Genomic DNA, 13,829 nt, shown 5'->3' with positions numbered 1-13,829 from the left:
CTTCCTGCTTTCAAGGAGATGAGAAGCATTAATTATGAGCAGAGTTATTTTTAGAGCTATAGCCTGCAATAAGACAGAACAACCTAGGTCTGTGGTAGTGTGGCGATGCACATCTTGCCATTACTACTAGGTCGCCTACGAAACACCATCAATTCATTTGACTCTGATTTGTGAGTAAAACAATGAAGTCAGACAACAAAAGACATATAAACACTTTAATACTTCATACAAAGTAAACATTTGGATTCAAGGACGGACTATGATGTGAATGTATAATAAGGTTGTGCTACGAATGCACTATAGAAAAATGATTCCAGAATGCAACGTCATGGTTATAGTTAGGCTTTCCTATGGGAATGTTCCTTGAATTCTAATTCTATGATAGAGTATCCATTGAAGCCATCTAAACTTTAACAATGGCTTTTCCAATGTTTTCTCCCTGCAGCATTCCCATAAAGGCAGCAGGCATGTTCTCAAAGCCTTCAGTGACATGCTCATGACACTGCAGTTTCCCCTGTGGATAAAAACACAACATTAACAGGTCTATAGTCTCTGATAGTCACAGACATTTCATATTGTAAATATGAATAGGTCGAAATGAGATGAAGGCTCATTAAAATAACAGGGTGTACAGCTAACAAGACATCTACACAATATGTAAAACATGGCGCGCAAAATTCTTACCCAATACAGCATTTTCATGATTCTGAACTTCAGACAGTTTTTATGTACCCTGGGTACCAGTCTGTTTGTGCTAACATTCCACTCCTTGTATTCCATGTCATAAGCCAAACATGTCAGAGCACAAGGAGTGTAAACACGTCTGGATTTCAGGCTAGTACTTGCCTCCCTCTTCCAGGCCATCAGTCTCCTCAGAGCCTCTTGGTTCTTATGCTCCCACCTGCCCACCAGAAAGCCCTCCATCTTCAGCTGCTTAAAGATCATGGTCAGGTGGGGGTAGGGGCCTGTCCGAGAGAGAGAGAGAGAGAGAGATAAATGTATGTTTATATGTTTTTGTATGTTGTCTACCTCACTTGCTTTGGCAATGTTAACACATGTTTCCCATGCCAATAAAGCCATTGAATTGAATTGATAAAGAAAGGGGGAGAGTAAGAGAGAAAGAAGTGAAAGAAAGTGAGAGAGAAAATGAGATATTGAGAGTAAGAGAGAGAAAGGAAAGGCAAAGCAAGATGAGGAAAGGGGTTATAGAGAGTGTGTAATATAGGCAAAGGAAAACAAAGATCCAATATGCTTCTTCATTTATTTTTATGCAATGAAACCAGGGGAGGCTGGTGGGGGGAGCTATAGGAAGACAGGCTCATTGTAATGGCTGGAATGGCATAAATGGATCTGTTCCATTTATTCTATTCCAGACCATTACAATGAGACTGTCTGCCTCTAGCTTCCCCCACCAGCCTCCACTGAAAGAAACATTCAGCTGGCGACAGCATTCTGAGTGTAATACTGGCTAATGGCGCCCTCTGGAGGAATATTGAAATGAGCACAGTCAGTGCACAATCTCAACACTCACAGCATATAAAGGTAACACAAATTACAGAGTTATGCAATGTAGAGTTGTGTATATTTGAATGGGTTCTTTAAATGTGCATCTCTGTAAGAAAAGGGAGCGAGAGCAGACCTGTTTGTGGAGTGGTGTCATTGTATGTTGAGATGCCCCCGCACAAGGCTATCCTTCCAAACTCCTTCATCTGAGGGATGGCCACACTAGAGAAAGATCCTCCCACCTATAAACAGGTAAGTTATATCCAGGTAAATATGTTAGGATGAAATACCCATTACAAAACACTGATAGCGTCCGACACTGTATATCTGTCTAATGATATTAAAACTAGAGTGAAATACCACTTTAAAACTTAAGAGTAGCACCATATCTAACAATATTACAAGTATCAGAGTGAATTATTATATAACTACTTAATAACATTTTATATAAATACTTTACTACAACGAAATACTTTATAACTACTATATAACCTACGTTCTCAAAGAAGCAGTGGTATCCGTCAGGTGAGGCACTCTTCAGGGCCTCCTCCAGAGAGCTGACTGTTTTGTAGTTGAAGGCCTCATCGAAGCCCAGCTCCTTGAGGAAGGCCACCTTGGTGTCGGAAAAGAGAAAAAGACAAAGGAATAAACAAAAAAAGTTCAGGAAAAGAAACTGAAACAATTTAACTTAATCAAGTGCTGCGCCCTTTTTTAATCAAAGGATAAAGACAAAGAAATAGATGATGACCATTGCATTTTTGCCTCCCAGTCTTTCATTCAAATCCCTTTTTCATTCTTACCTTGGCGTCAGACCCGGTGGAGCCCACCACCCTGCAGCCCTTGATCTTAGCGATCTGGCCCACAGTGGAGCCCACGGCCCCAGCTGCAGCGTTCACCAGGAGGGTGTCTCCAGCCTGCAGCCCCAGCACCTCCTCCAGACCGTACAGGGCTGTTAACCTGCAATCAGATTACAAGGGAATAGGATAAAATACAACTTTATAGTCCATTGAATACAGTCATTTGTCTTTCAAAGTTTTTAAATTCTCAAACCCCCAGACAATTCCATATATTGATTCCATATATTGAAACTGTTTAAAGAGTGATCAAACAGTGGAGACAACACTGGAGACCACATAAGGTCTGTCAGCCAGTAGTCAGGGCACCAGAGGGAGAGCTCTTTAATAAGAAGTTTAACCATAGAAGAGTCACCCGTGTGGTCCAGTGGGAACACTCCCATCAGAAAGCACACATGTACAACCCCAATGTTCGTGAGGCAAATCCCCGCCTCAACCTTTCTCTCATCCTTGCCCGTCTCTCCCATATAATTCTTCACCATCGAAATGAAGCTTTTTAGATCCTTAAAAACACAAGCATGGATGGATGCTCATCTGAATTGTGACTCATTCAAACGGTTTAGAGTTCAGCGGAAAAGCGGAACAGGACCGTAAATGGTGACCGGAGACATCTGTGGGCCAAATCAAAGAAAAACATGCAGATGCTTTTCCTGGCAGACGTGAGGTCAACATTTAGTCTGTCATGAAACAGCTGTGCTGCAAATTCTCCAACACTAGCTCAAACATTAACTGTTAGTATCCCTCCTTACCCAGGCCTTTCTTCTTACCTGAAAACATAAATGTTCCACACTTTGTGGCCAGTGGTGATTCATGCCATAGTAACTCTTGTTTTTTTTTTTACTATTCTCCCTAGGCAGATGGGTTGCCTCCCACATTAACAATGTTCTGACATTCTGGATGAGTGCGGTTGCCCTCGGTCCGGGATTTCGGAGACTTTTACCCCAAAATAGAAGCCACTGGCACTCAGAAAGTCCCCCATTCCTTACCCAGGCATGCCGATGGCCCCCAGAGCCAGGGACATGGGGACCTCCTGTGGCCAGTCAGACAGAAGGCGTGTCAGGCCTGTCCCATCAGACACAGTGTGTGTCCTCCAGCCACATCTACCAACCACATGGCACCCAATTGGGAAGGCTGAGTTGTTGCTCTGGATCACCCTAGAAAACCACACACACAACAAATAAACAAACTGGATTAACTAGGGTAGTTGATCATACTTAGAGTGTTGATAAGAAGTCTGTGTCAGAAGACACAGATCGTAAAGTATGCCTAATGAACAATCTCCCATTGAGAGTGTTTCTAGTCACAGAGAAGGTTTAACCTGGGACTACGACCTTCACCCTCAGTGGTCGCTAAACTGTTTATCTAGAGACTAATTTGAATACATATGAAAATGTCAATGGAGGCAATCTGTACATATTCACAAAGATAGTTTAATGACAGTATTCAAGGAAATAAACTCAGTAAAGTCATTTAAAAAGCCCTGGGGAGAGTGAATGCAGGGGAGAGTCATTTGGTTCTGTGTACGTATCCAGACAGACTCACTGTCAAAAACACACTTTGTCTGTGAAAACACATTGAACCACTCACTTGTGGCAGGAACGGAACCTCAGAGTACACTGCCAAGTGCATTCAAGTTGTTCTCTTACAACTGCAGTCACCAATGATAATCTACTGCCTCAGAAATGAATAACAGGTGCAGGGTCCATTCTCTTCCAGTAAACGGTAGGCATGCATGTCCTCCCATGGTAGATGAAAGGCAGTTAACTTAGGCCTGCATCCCAAATGGCAATGTATTCCCTACATAGTGCACTGCTTCTGACCAGGGCCCACTAGTGCACTATGTAGGTAATAGGGTGCCATTTGGACGTGGACCGGTTTATTTTTCTTACTTGGCCACTTGAGTTCCGATCATCACTCCCCCCTCTTTCATACGCAGTCGGCTGAACGGTCTGGAAACAACCACAGAAGAACACATCAGATGAGATGTTTTCTGTCAGGAAATCTACTGAAGAACTGTGGTTTAGCAAAGTCAAAACTGTTCAGTGAATAATAACATATAGTTTTCCTTATAGATATTACATAACATGAAACATGTTAGGGGATTCCAACCCCGTCCCCTTTGTCTTTTCTCCCCTACCTCATGTATGGATCCACACTGAGAAACAGTGCCTCGAGAAGCACCTCTGAAACAGACAAAACAACAACGTATGGCATCACTCATATCAGCTTCAGTCAGGTACAGGAATCTTGTACTCAGTGCAAGAACTAGTCCAGATGATCGAAGTCAATGTGATGAGCTCATCTCCACAGGTGTTCGTTTGTTACCTCCATCTTTAGGCTTTGGCTGCTGCTCCAGCTTCAGCTCAAAGTTGCTGTCCTCCGGGAAGCCTTCAAAGTGACGGGCCAGGACCCAGGTCTTGGAATGAACCATGGCTCTTTGCTTTGGACAACTGTGAACTAATATATTATTTACTTACTTGCTTTCAATACAATTAAAGATAACTGAGCCAAAGATAATCTTGGAACATTTTCTACTTTTGCATCCCTAAATTTAGCAACATGTCATGCATACTAATAGGTAGCTCTAAACTACAGCAAACTAAAACTGTAGGTTGAGATATGAACTAAAGCTAGAAATGCAATAGATACATTTAACACCCAGATGCTTATATCATAACAGGATGACGAGAAACTAGTTCTTCAACAAAGGATGCATGTTATTCAAAGACTGTTGATCAACTGGTAAGCATGACACGGCAGTCTGTGCAGTAGAGTATTGTGCCAGCAAAAACAAGCATGCATTGATTTACAGTACTGTAGTAGCCTACAGTAGGCTGCTATTTAGAATAGCAAAATGCACATTTATCCCACAGCACTAGGTTAGTTAGATAAAGGACTTGCAGAACCTAGCGGAGTGCTGTGCATTGTTGCCAAATGAATACCGTACAAGCCGCTTTACATCGGTCTGTCGACCACCACAACGGGTGATAAAACGGGTGATAAAAAGCATTTCAACGGGTGATAAAAAGCATTTCTCTCTATCAATGCGTTTGAATGTCATACCTTGTCCAGCAAAACTCACCTCGAATAACGTATAACCAAATCACACTTCTAGGTCACTGTTCTCCGTGCAGAATGAAAGAAATATCAAAACGTACCTAGAAAGGTTAAAAGAGCGTGGGCAGGTAGGCTCGACTACTTTCTCATTGGCTGAAAAAAGTTGTTTAGCGGATCCCCATCGCGTGACGTAGAACGTAATGTTGAGAGGGTGACTGATTTTGGATGAGAGCGTGACTGTCGCTTTTGTAGCAATGGTGATAAACGGCACGGGGCTAATTCGAAAAATAAAAATAAATATCCTAATGATATTGTTTCTTTAGTTGAACAATTTATGCGTTTAACATTTGATGAGCTACATAGATTACTGACGTGTGTGGTCCAACCATATCAGGCACCAGAGCCTGAACATGGGATTTGAGGTTTCGAGCGACTGAAGTATATATTTGTTATTTCGTTGTTTGTGTGGATGCATGTTAAATGTATCTTCCCCGTAGTGTAATTTACTTTTCTTTCGTGAATTGTTTCATCCCCGTCCAATAACCCCAAAGAAGATGGTTGAGAGCGCGCATTTCGCTCGTGTAGCGGCTTCCTACCAGTTGAAAAACAAGAATTTAACAACGTAAAGTACCGGTGGACAAATTGATGCAGCTATTCACTTCAGGGACCTCAGGCGTTAGAATGTGGCTAGCGAGTTTACAGTAACGTTAGCTAGTTTATTATGTTAAACAACTTCTGTTCTTACTTAGGGTGTAAAGGTGACAGTTTCAGTGTCACCGGAGTTACAGTTCACAAACAAACTATATTCGGTTAAACATTTCTTCAACGCTCAACTCAATAATGGCGTTGTGATTAGTTTCAAATCCACGCCTTCTTATTAACGTGACCTACCGAACCAGTGAGCGATTGAGATTATTGATTGAGGACACGATCATCAGGGCGGAGAAGCTCTCATCCTGACAATTTCTAGGTCCTTTAGATTTCATATTCGAAATATCTCAAACTGAGAGTTTACCCCTCATTTCTGGAACCATCTTCTCCACAGGAAATGGTCTTGTCTTGAAAGGAACAATTTCATTTATATTCAATTACTATGATGTTACAGTTGAGATAATATATCGATGATAATATTTTTTGTCAATTCTAACCATTCTCTTCACCTCTATATAAATCCCACCCTCACCCGGCTTGACCCTAATGTTACTGCCTCTATGACAGTGTGGTAGCCAGCCAGTATTTTATTTTATTTCACCTTTATTTAACTAGGCAAGTCAGATAATCATTTTATTTAATTTACAATGGCGCCTACCAAAAGGCAAAAGACCTCCTGCGGGTGCTGGGATTAAAAATAAAAGGATCAAAGATTTTTATAACTAAACCAAGATAGACCACAGCCCATTGTTTCAAATGGGAACAAATGAGTCATAGTGGGCAGAACCATGCACTAGCTAGCCAGATCCTATTGGCATGTTCTAGCATGATTTCCGTGAGGGAACCTGTACTGTGTGAAGGGCACGTGTGCAATAACTCGTTTAGCGTTTGCACTCCTTTTAAACAATGCAATATTTTTTAAAACTTTGGCAAATGGTAAAGTCAATGAAACTTAGTCCACTCTGTTTGTAACAGATTCTAGTTTTGGGAACAGAAAACTGTATTGAGATCAAATATTTCATTGATGAGAAAATGTTCCATCTTCGTTCCATCTTCTCCCACACTGCTCTCACTACCATCTTTGGTAGCCAAGCGTATGCTTCACATTTATACATCTGGTGAAATATCTGTCTCATTGTTCTATCTGTGGTAGGGTGCTGTTGTCATGTCAGACGGCGGTCAGTTTGTGGATGCGCTTGGTCGCTTAGGTTATCTGGGCACCCTATCCCTGAAGGGCTCTGAGTTTGATTGGCTGTTTGCCTGTCCTTCAGAAAACCTCCACCTCCTTGGCTTTGTCTGCCACACCCTTAAGCAGGGCAACGTCCTTACCCCAGAGGAGGCCCTGGCCTTTATGGCGACTCCGTCAAGCCCATATTTGATCAGGCTGCCCTGGACGAAGTCCTCAGGAACCTGTAGGCCTGCGGCTGCAAGGAGCATGGTCCACCCTTCCTCATCCTTTTCATCCTTGACAGAAGGGGAGGTGAAAGTGGAAGACCTAGAGGCGGAGCTAGTTGCGTTTCAAAAGGAGAAGCCGCAAGAAGCTCCAGGAGCTCGCCACCGCCCAGGCTGATGCTGCGCTCCGATTAGCCTCTCAGCAGGATGCGGCCAATGGCAGGCTGAAGGATGTCAACGCGGCACTGGGGGCGGAGAATGCCGGGACAAATGCCGCACTACAGACCCTCACGGACGAGGTGAGGAAACTAGGATCCTACCTCAAAGTAGACCCAGATTCCAAGGAAGGAAAGACCCAGAGAGAGGCTGCTGCCTCGGCCCACCAGGACCCCCTGTCCTGTTCTCACTATCTCTACCAGGAGGAGCTGAACACCAAGGCCCTGGCCGCCCTCACCCAGCGCCAGTTCTTCCAGGGCATCACCGACATGGTGGAGACCTCCTGCTCAGAACGCTTCCAGTTCCTGGACCTCAGCCTCTGCGGAGATGGAGAGGGGCATGAGATAAAAGAGAAGGATGGAAAAGAGTGGTGGAGCAGAGGAGGGAGATGGCCAGGCTCCAGTGGGGTCAGATTGTGGCCCAGCACCAGTTGTTCAAGGCCAGGGCAGAGGAAGCGAGAGCCAGGGCCGGGCTGGGGTGGATCACTGAGAACCTGCGGTCATTCACCAAGGTAAGGCACCTGTTTTGAAATTCTTTATCGTATAACCTTTTGGAATGTCCTTTTTATTGCAATTATTGGTATCACTATATAACATGTTAGTAAGGGCTGTGGGCATTGGATGGTTCATGAGAGTTGCATATTATCTCTAACTTCTCCCTCTCTCCTCTCACAGGGCACCACCACCAACACATCCTCTCTCCAGGCGCGTGAGGCTTTGTCCAGGCGTGAGTTGCAGGGCGTGGGGGCTGTTCTGGAATAGCTGCGAAGCAGTAGGCCACACAAGCTCACACAACAGGACCGCAAAGTGCTGAAGCACGTGGCATGTAAAAATCATCCGTACTCAGTTGCAACACTGACTACCGAGTTCCAAACTGCCTCTGGAAGCAACGTCAGCACAAGAACTGTTCGACAGAAGCTTCATGAAATGGGTGTCCATGGCCGAGCAGCCTAAGATTACTGTGTACAATGCCAAGCGTCGGCTGGAGTGGTGTAAACTCGCCACCATTGGCCTCTGGAGCAGTGGAAAGGTGTTCTCTAGAGTGATGAATCACGCCTCACCATCTGGCAGTCCGACGGACGAATCTGGGTTTGACTGATGCCAGGAGAACGCTACCTGCCCGAATGCATAGTGCCAACTGTAAAGTTTGGGTGGAGGAGGAAGAATGGTCTGGGGCTGTTTTTCATGGTTCTCGAATGAGATGTTCGACGAGCAGGTGTCCACATACTTTTGGTCATGTAATGTACCTTTAAAAAAAAGAGAGAGGAGCGTGAATCAGAGAACCACCATTTGCCTTATGCAGTTTTTCACATCTCCTTCGCATAGATTGATCAGCCTGTTGATTGTGGCATGTGGAATGTTGTCCCACTCCTCTTCAATGACTGTATAAAGTTGCTAGATATTGGCGGGAACTGGAACACGCTGTCGTACACGTCTATCGAGATCATCCCAAACATGCTCAATGGGTGACATGTCTGGTGAGTATGCAGGCCATGGAAGAACTGGGTCATTTTCAGCTTCAATAAATTGTGTGCAGATCCCTGCATCACGGGGCCATGCATTATCATGCTGAAACACGAGGTGATGGCGGTGGATGAATGGCACGACAAAGGGCCTCAGGATCTCATCACGGTATCTCTGTGTATTCAAATTGCCTTTGATAAAACGCAATTGCATTTATTGTCCGTAGTTTATGTCCGAGGACCCTGCCCCCTCCTCTACCCCCAGAGGGAGGTACTCCCTGGTCCTCCATACCCCCTCACAGGAGCCTCCCTGGAGAGAGTGGACTACAACTAGCCCCTAGGTATCCTTGTTGCTTCTTGCTGTTCAGAGAGAGATACATCAGGGTCAGGTTCAGTTAGAGGAAAAACGTTTTGAAACAGAGGTACTACCTGAACGTGTCCAGTAAGAACACAGATTTTCATTCTCTGTCGACTGATTGGTTGCCTTTGGTCTTCTCCCACAGCTCACCTGAAGAGACAGCTCACATGCTCCATCCACTTCCCCTTGGAGAGTAGAGTATTACTTTATCAATCCCAACTTGGGTCATTGTTTAATCACAGCATGCATCATCAATGACGTACAACGACAGGACACACAACAATGACCAACACATGATAAAAAGACACAAAGGCACCAACCATATTATCCCTAAAAGAATAGTCTGATTGAAGTACTGTTTCTATCCTACTCTGGTGGGAAACAGGCACCAACATTTTCCAATAGAAAGACCTCATAAAACAGTTACAGTGGGGCAAAAAAGTATTTAGTCAACCACCAATTGTGCAAGTTATCCCACTTAAAAAGATGAGAGAGGCCTGTAATTTTCATCACAGGTACACTTCAACTATGACAGACAAAATGAGAAACAGAAATCCCATTGTATGATTTTTTATGAATTTATTTGCAAATTATGGTGGAAAATAAGTATTTGGTCAATAACAAAAGTTTATCTCTATACTTTGTTATATACCCTTTGTTGGCAATGACAGAGGTCAAATGTTTTCTGTAAGTCTTCACAAGCTTTTCACACACTGTTGCTGGTATTTTGGCCCATTCCTCCATGCAGATCTCCTCTAGAGCAGTGATGTTTTGGGGCTGTTGCTGGGAAACATGTACTTTCAACTCCCTCCAAAGATTTTCTATGGGGTTGAGATCTGGAGACTGGCTAGGCCACTCCAGGACCTTGAAATGCTTCTTACGAAGCCACTCCTTTGTTGCCCGGGCGGTGTGTGTGGGATTTCTGTACAGCACTTTGACATATCAGCTGATGTACGAAGGGCTATATAAATACATTTGATTTGATTTTTGATGATCATTGTCATGCTGAAAGACCCAGCCACGTTTTATCTTCAATGCCCTTGCTGATGGAAGGAGGTTTTCCCTCAAAATCTCACGTTACATGGCCCCAGTCATTCTTTCCTTTACACGGTTCAGTCGTCCTGGTCCCTTTGCAGAAAAACAGCCCCAAAGCATGATGTTTCCACCCCCATGCTTCACAGTAGGTATGGTGCTCTTTGGATGCAACTCAGCATTCTTTGTCCTCCAAACACGACAAGTTGAGTTTTTACCAAAAAGTTCTATTTTGGTTTCATCTGACCATATGACATTCTCCCAATCTTCTTCTGGATCATCCAAATGCTCTCTAGCAAACCTCAGACGGGCCTGGACATGTACCGGCTTAAGCAGGGGGACACGTCTGGCACTGCAGCATTTGAGTCCCTGGCGGCGTAGTGTGTTACTGATGATAGGCTTTGTTACTTTGGTCCCAGCTCTCTGCAGGTCATTCACTAGGTCCCCCCGTGTGGTTCTGGGATTTTTGCTCACCGTTCTTGTGATCATTTTGACCCCACGGGGTGAGATCTTGCGTGGAGCCCCAGATCGAGGGAGATTATCAGTGGTCTTGTATGTCTTCTGTTTCCTAATAATTGCTCCCACAGTTGATTTCTTCAAACCAAGTTGCTTACCTATTGCAGATTCTTGGCCATAGTGGAGTTTGGAGTTTGACTGTTTGAGGTTGTGGACAGGTGTCTTTTATACTGATAACAAGTTCAAACAGGTGCCATTAAAACAGGTAACGAGTGGAGGACAGAGGAGCCTCTTAAATAATAAGTTACAGGTCTGTGAGAGCCAGAAATGTTGCTTGTTTGTAGGTGACAAAATACTTATTTTCCACCATAATTTGCTAATAAATTCTTTAAAAATCCTACAATGTGATTTTCTGGATTTTTTTTCTCATTTTGTCTGTCATAGTTCAAGTGTACCTATGATGAAAATTACAGGCCTCTCTCATATTTTTAAGTGGGAGAACTTGCACAATTGGTGGCTGACTAAATACTGTTTTGCCCCACTGTAATTAATTACACATATTAAAAAGCCTCATGGCTGTGGGTAAACATGACCGTCTAAACCTCTCTGTGGAACATCTGAGCGGGATGATCCTGCTACTGCTCCTGTGTGTCAGAGTGCTGTGGAGTGGGTGTGTGTCATCAGAGCGCTGTGGAGTGAGTGTGTGTGTCGTCAGAGTCCTATGAAGGGGTGTGTGTCGTCAGAGCCCTGTGGAGGTGGTGTGTGTCGTCAGAGTGCTGTGGAGTGGGTGTGTATCACCAGAGTGTTGTGGAGTGGGTGTGTGTGTCGTCAGAGTGCTGTGGAGTGGGTGTGTATCACCAGAGTGCTCTGTAGGGGGTGTGTGTCATCAGAGTGCTGTGTAGGGGGTGTGTGTCATCAGAGAGCTGTGGAGGGGGTGTGTTTGTCATCAGAGTGCTGTGGAGGGGGTGTGTGTCAGAGTGCTGTGGAGTGGGTGTGTGTCATCAGAGTGCTGTGGAGGGTGTGTGTGTCATCAGAGCCCTGTGGAGGGGGTGTGTGTCATCAGAGCGCTGTGGAGGGGTGTGTATCATCAGATTGCTGTGGAGGGGGTGTGTGTCATCAGAGCCCTGTGGAGAGGGTGTGTGTCATCAGAGTGTCTCTCGCTAAGATAGTGCTATGGAGCATTTTGTCACAGACATTAAAAGATGTAAGCTTGTTTAAAAAGTACGGTTTGGATTGGGTGTTTTTGTAGACTCCTTCTAGTTCAGTTTGTTGTCCAGTATTACACCCAAGTACTTATACGAGTCAACAGTGACAATCTCTTCACAATTACTTGAAATGGGATTAAAAACATTTATTTTTCCTAAAATCTACCACTAGCTCCTTGGGCTTTAGTACATTCAGGTGGAAGTAATTATCCTCACACCATTTCACAAAGGACTCTTGTATATCCCTTAGATGAGCATCGTCTCCTCTCATGACACAGCTTACTACAGCAGGGTCATCAGAGAATTTCTGTAAGTGTCTCAGTTCATTGTTGTGTGTGTGTGAAGTCATTTGTGTAGAGGGTAAACAGAAAAAGCACCTGTCTGTGCTGCTGTGCTGCTGCTGAGAATTTCTGTAAGTGTCTCAGTTCATTGTTGTGTGTGTGTGAAGTCATTTGTGTAGAGGGTAAACAGAAAAAGCACCTGACTCTGCTGCTGCTCCAGTTTCAACTGTTCTGCCTTATTATTATTCGACCATGCTGGTCATTTATGAACATTTGAACATCTTGGCCATGTTCTGTTATAATCTCCACCCGGTACAGCCAGAAGAGGACTGGCCACCCCACATAGCCTGGTTCCTCTCTAGGTTTCTTCCTAGGTTTTGGCCTTTCTAGGGAGTTTTTCCTAGCCACCGTGCTTCTACACCTGCATTGCTTGCTGTTTGGGGTTTTAGGCTGGGTTTCTGTACAGCACTTTGAGATATCAGCTGATGTACGAAGGGCTATATAAATACATTTGATTTGATTTGATTTGAAAAAGTGACAGGACCGTCCCCTGCGGCGCCCCCCGTGTTTGTACATATCCGATCTGATGCTTCCTGGTTCAGTCTTACCAACTGTGATCTATTGATCAGGTAGTTCACAATCCATTTGTTTGTGTGTGGGTTTATGTGACTGTCCTTTAGTTTTTGGGCCAGCAAGCAGGCTTGTATGGTATTGAAAGCACTGGAGAAGTCAAAGATCATTGTTCTCACCACAGAGTCGGGCTTCTCCAGGTGCTCATATGCTCTGTGGAGGAAGTAGAGCAGAGCATCTTCAGCATCAGCTTATGGGCGGTAAGCAATCTCGCAAAGGATCCAGATAGGCCTGTCAGTTCCAGGGCCCTGTCAGACCACCCCTCCCCAGCACAGAGCACCCTAGCCCCCTTAGAGAAAAAAGTCAACTAGGGCCTGTGGACCACCATCCTCCTAGCACCAGAGAACCACGTAACAAGCCGAAAGACTCAAAGTGAAGACTGGCACTTAGGAAGTGTAGATGGGGAATGGCAAGGTCCTGAACGTAGCCAAGAGGATACCACTGTAGCCCTGGAAGGCTAGAGGGAGAGCCTGGCTAAATGGTTTCAGCTGGAGGAGGAGATGCTGACCGTCAGGCCCTAACGCTTGTAACTAAATGGCAGTTTGGAACTCTCCTGCTGCCTCTACCTGAAAGAGGCCAACGAGATGGCAGGCTGTGACAGAGACCAGAAAGAGGGATGATTTCCTTAATCAGAAATAGAGGAGAATGACATTGGAGTAAACGATTGGTTACAAAAGGATGGTTTTGGTGCAAGTCATACACTAGAGAGAGATGGAGGCAAAAAAATATATT

At 44.5% G+C, this 13,829-nt stretch overlaps 1 protein-coding gene and 1 pseudogene across 2 annotated transcripts; one reads left to right on the top strand and one right to left on the bottom strand.

Annotated features, from left to right (window-relative positions):
* Positions 1-201: 201 nt before the first annotated feature.
* LOC115117449 (prostaglandin reductase 1-like) lies at positions 202-5,570 on the bottom strand. Of its 2 annotated transcripts, none has more exons than XM_029645921.2 (10): positions 5,440-5,570; positions 4,683-4,807; positions 4,495-4,540; positions 4,247-4,306; positions 3,344-3,511; positions 2,304-2,460; positions 2,000-2,116; positions 1,640-1,745; positions 847-965; positions 202-514 (listed from the first exon to the last, which is right to left on the bottom strand). In XM_029645921.2, the coding sequence occupies exons 2-10, from the start codon at positions 4,786-4,788 to the stop codon at positions 404-406; spliced, it is 990 nt and encodes a 329-aa protein (XP_029501781.2). In that variant the 5' UTR covers positions 4,789-4,807; positions 5,440-5,570; the 3' UTR covers positions 202-403. The 2 variants fall into 2 exon arrangements, with proteins under 2 accessions (XP_029501781.2, XP_029501780.2); XM_029645920.2 differs by having other exon boundaries at positions 4,683-4,814; positions 5,440-5,569.
* Positions 5,571-7,230: 1,660 nt separating this feature from the next.
* On the top strand, positions 7,231-8,434 carry LOC135574166 (HAUS augmin-like complex subunit 3; annotated as a pseudogene).
* Positions 8,435-13,829: the final 5,395 nt, after the last annotated feature.

This window comes from Oncorhynchus nerka, linkage group LG12, assembly GCF_034236695.1.
Source record: "Oncorhynchus nerka isolate Pitt River linkage group LG12, Oner_Uvic_2.0, whole genome shotgun sequence".
In the NCBI taxonomy this organism is placed as follows: domain Eukaryota; kingdom Metazoa; phylum Chordata; class Actinopteri; order Salmoniformes; family Salmonidae; genus Oncorhynchus; species Oncorhynchus nerka.
Note: the sequence above shows the minus strand (reverse complement) of the source record. Positions and strands in the feature narration are given on the sequence as shown.

What these genes read in the sequence shown, in the direction of transcription:
- LOC115117449 (XM_029645921.2), bottom strand. Translation starts at nt 4,788, where the DNA reads ATGGTTCATTCCAAGACCTGGGTCCTGGCCCGTCACTTTGAAGGCTTC. An exon ending in GCCAAAGCCTAAAGATGGAG is followed by an intron (nt 4,541 to 4,682) that starts GTAACAAACGAA and finishes TGTCTGTTTCAG; the next exon opens with AGGTGCTTCTCGAGGCACTG. An exon ending in GGGGCCATCGGCATGCCTGG is followed by an intron (nt 2,461 to 3,343) that starts GTAAGGAATGGG and finishes ATCTGATTGCAG; the next exon opens with GTTAACAGCCCTGTACGGTC.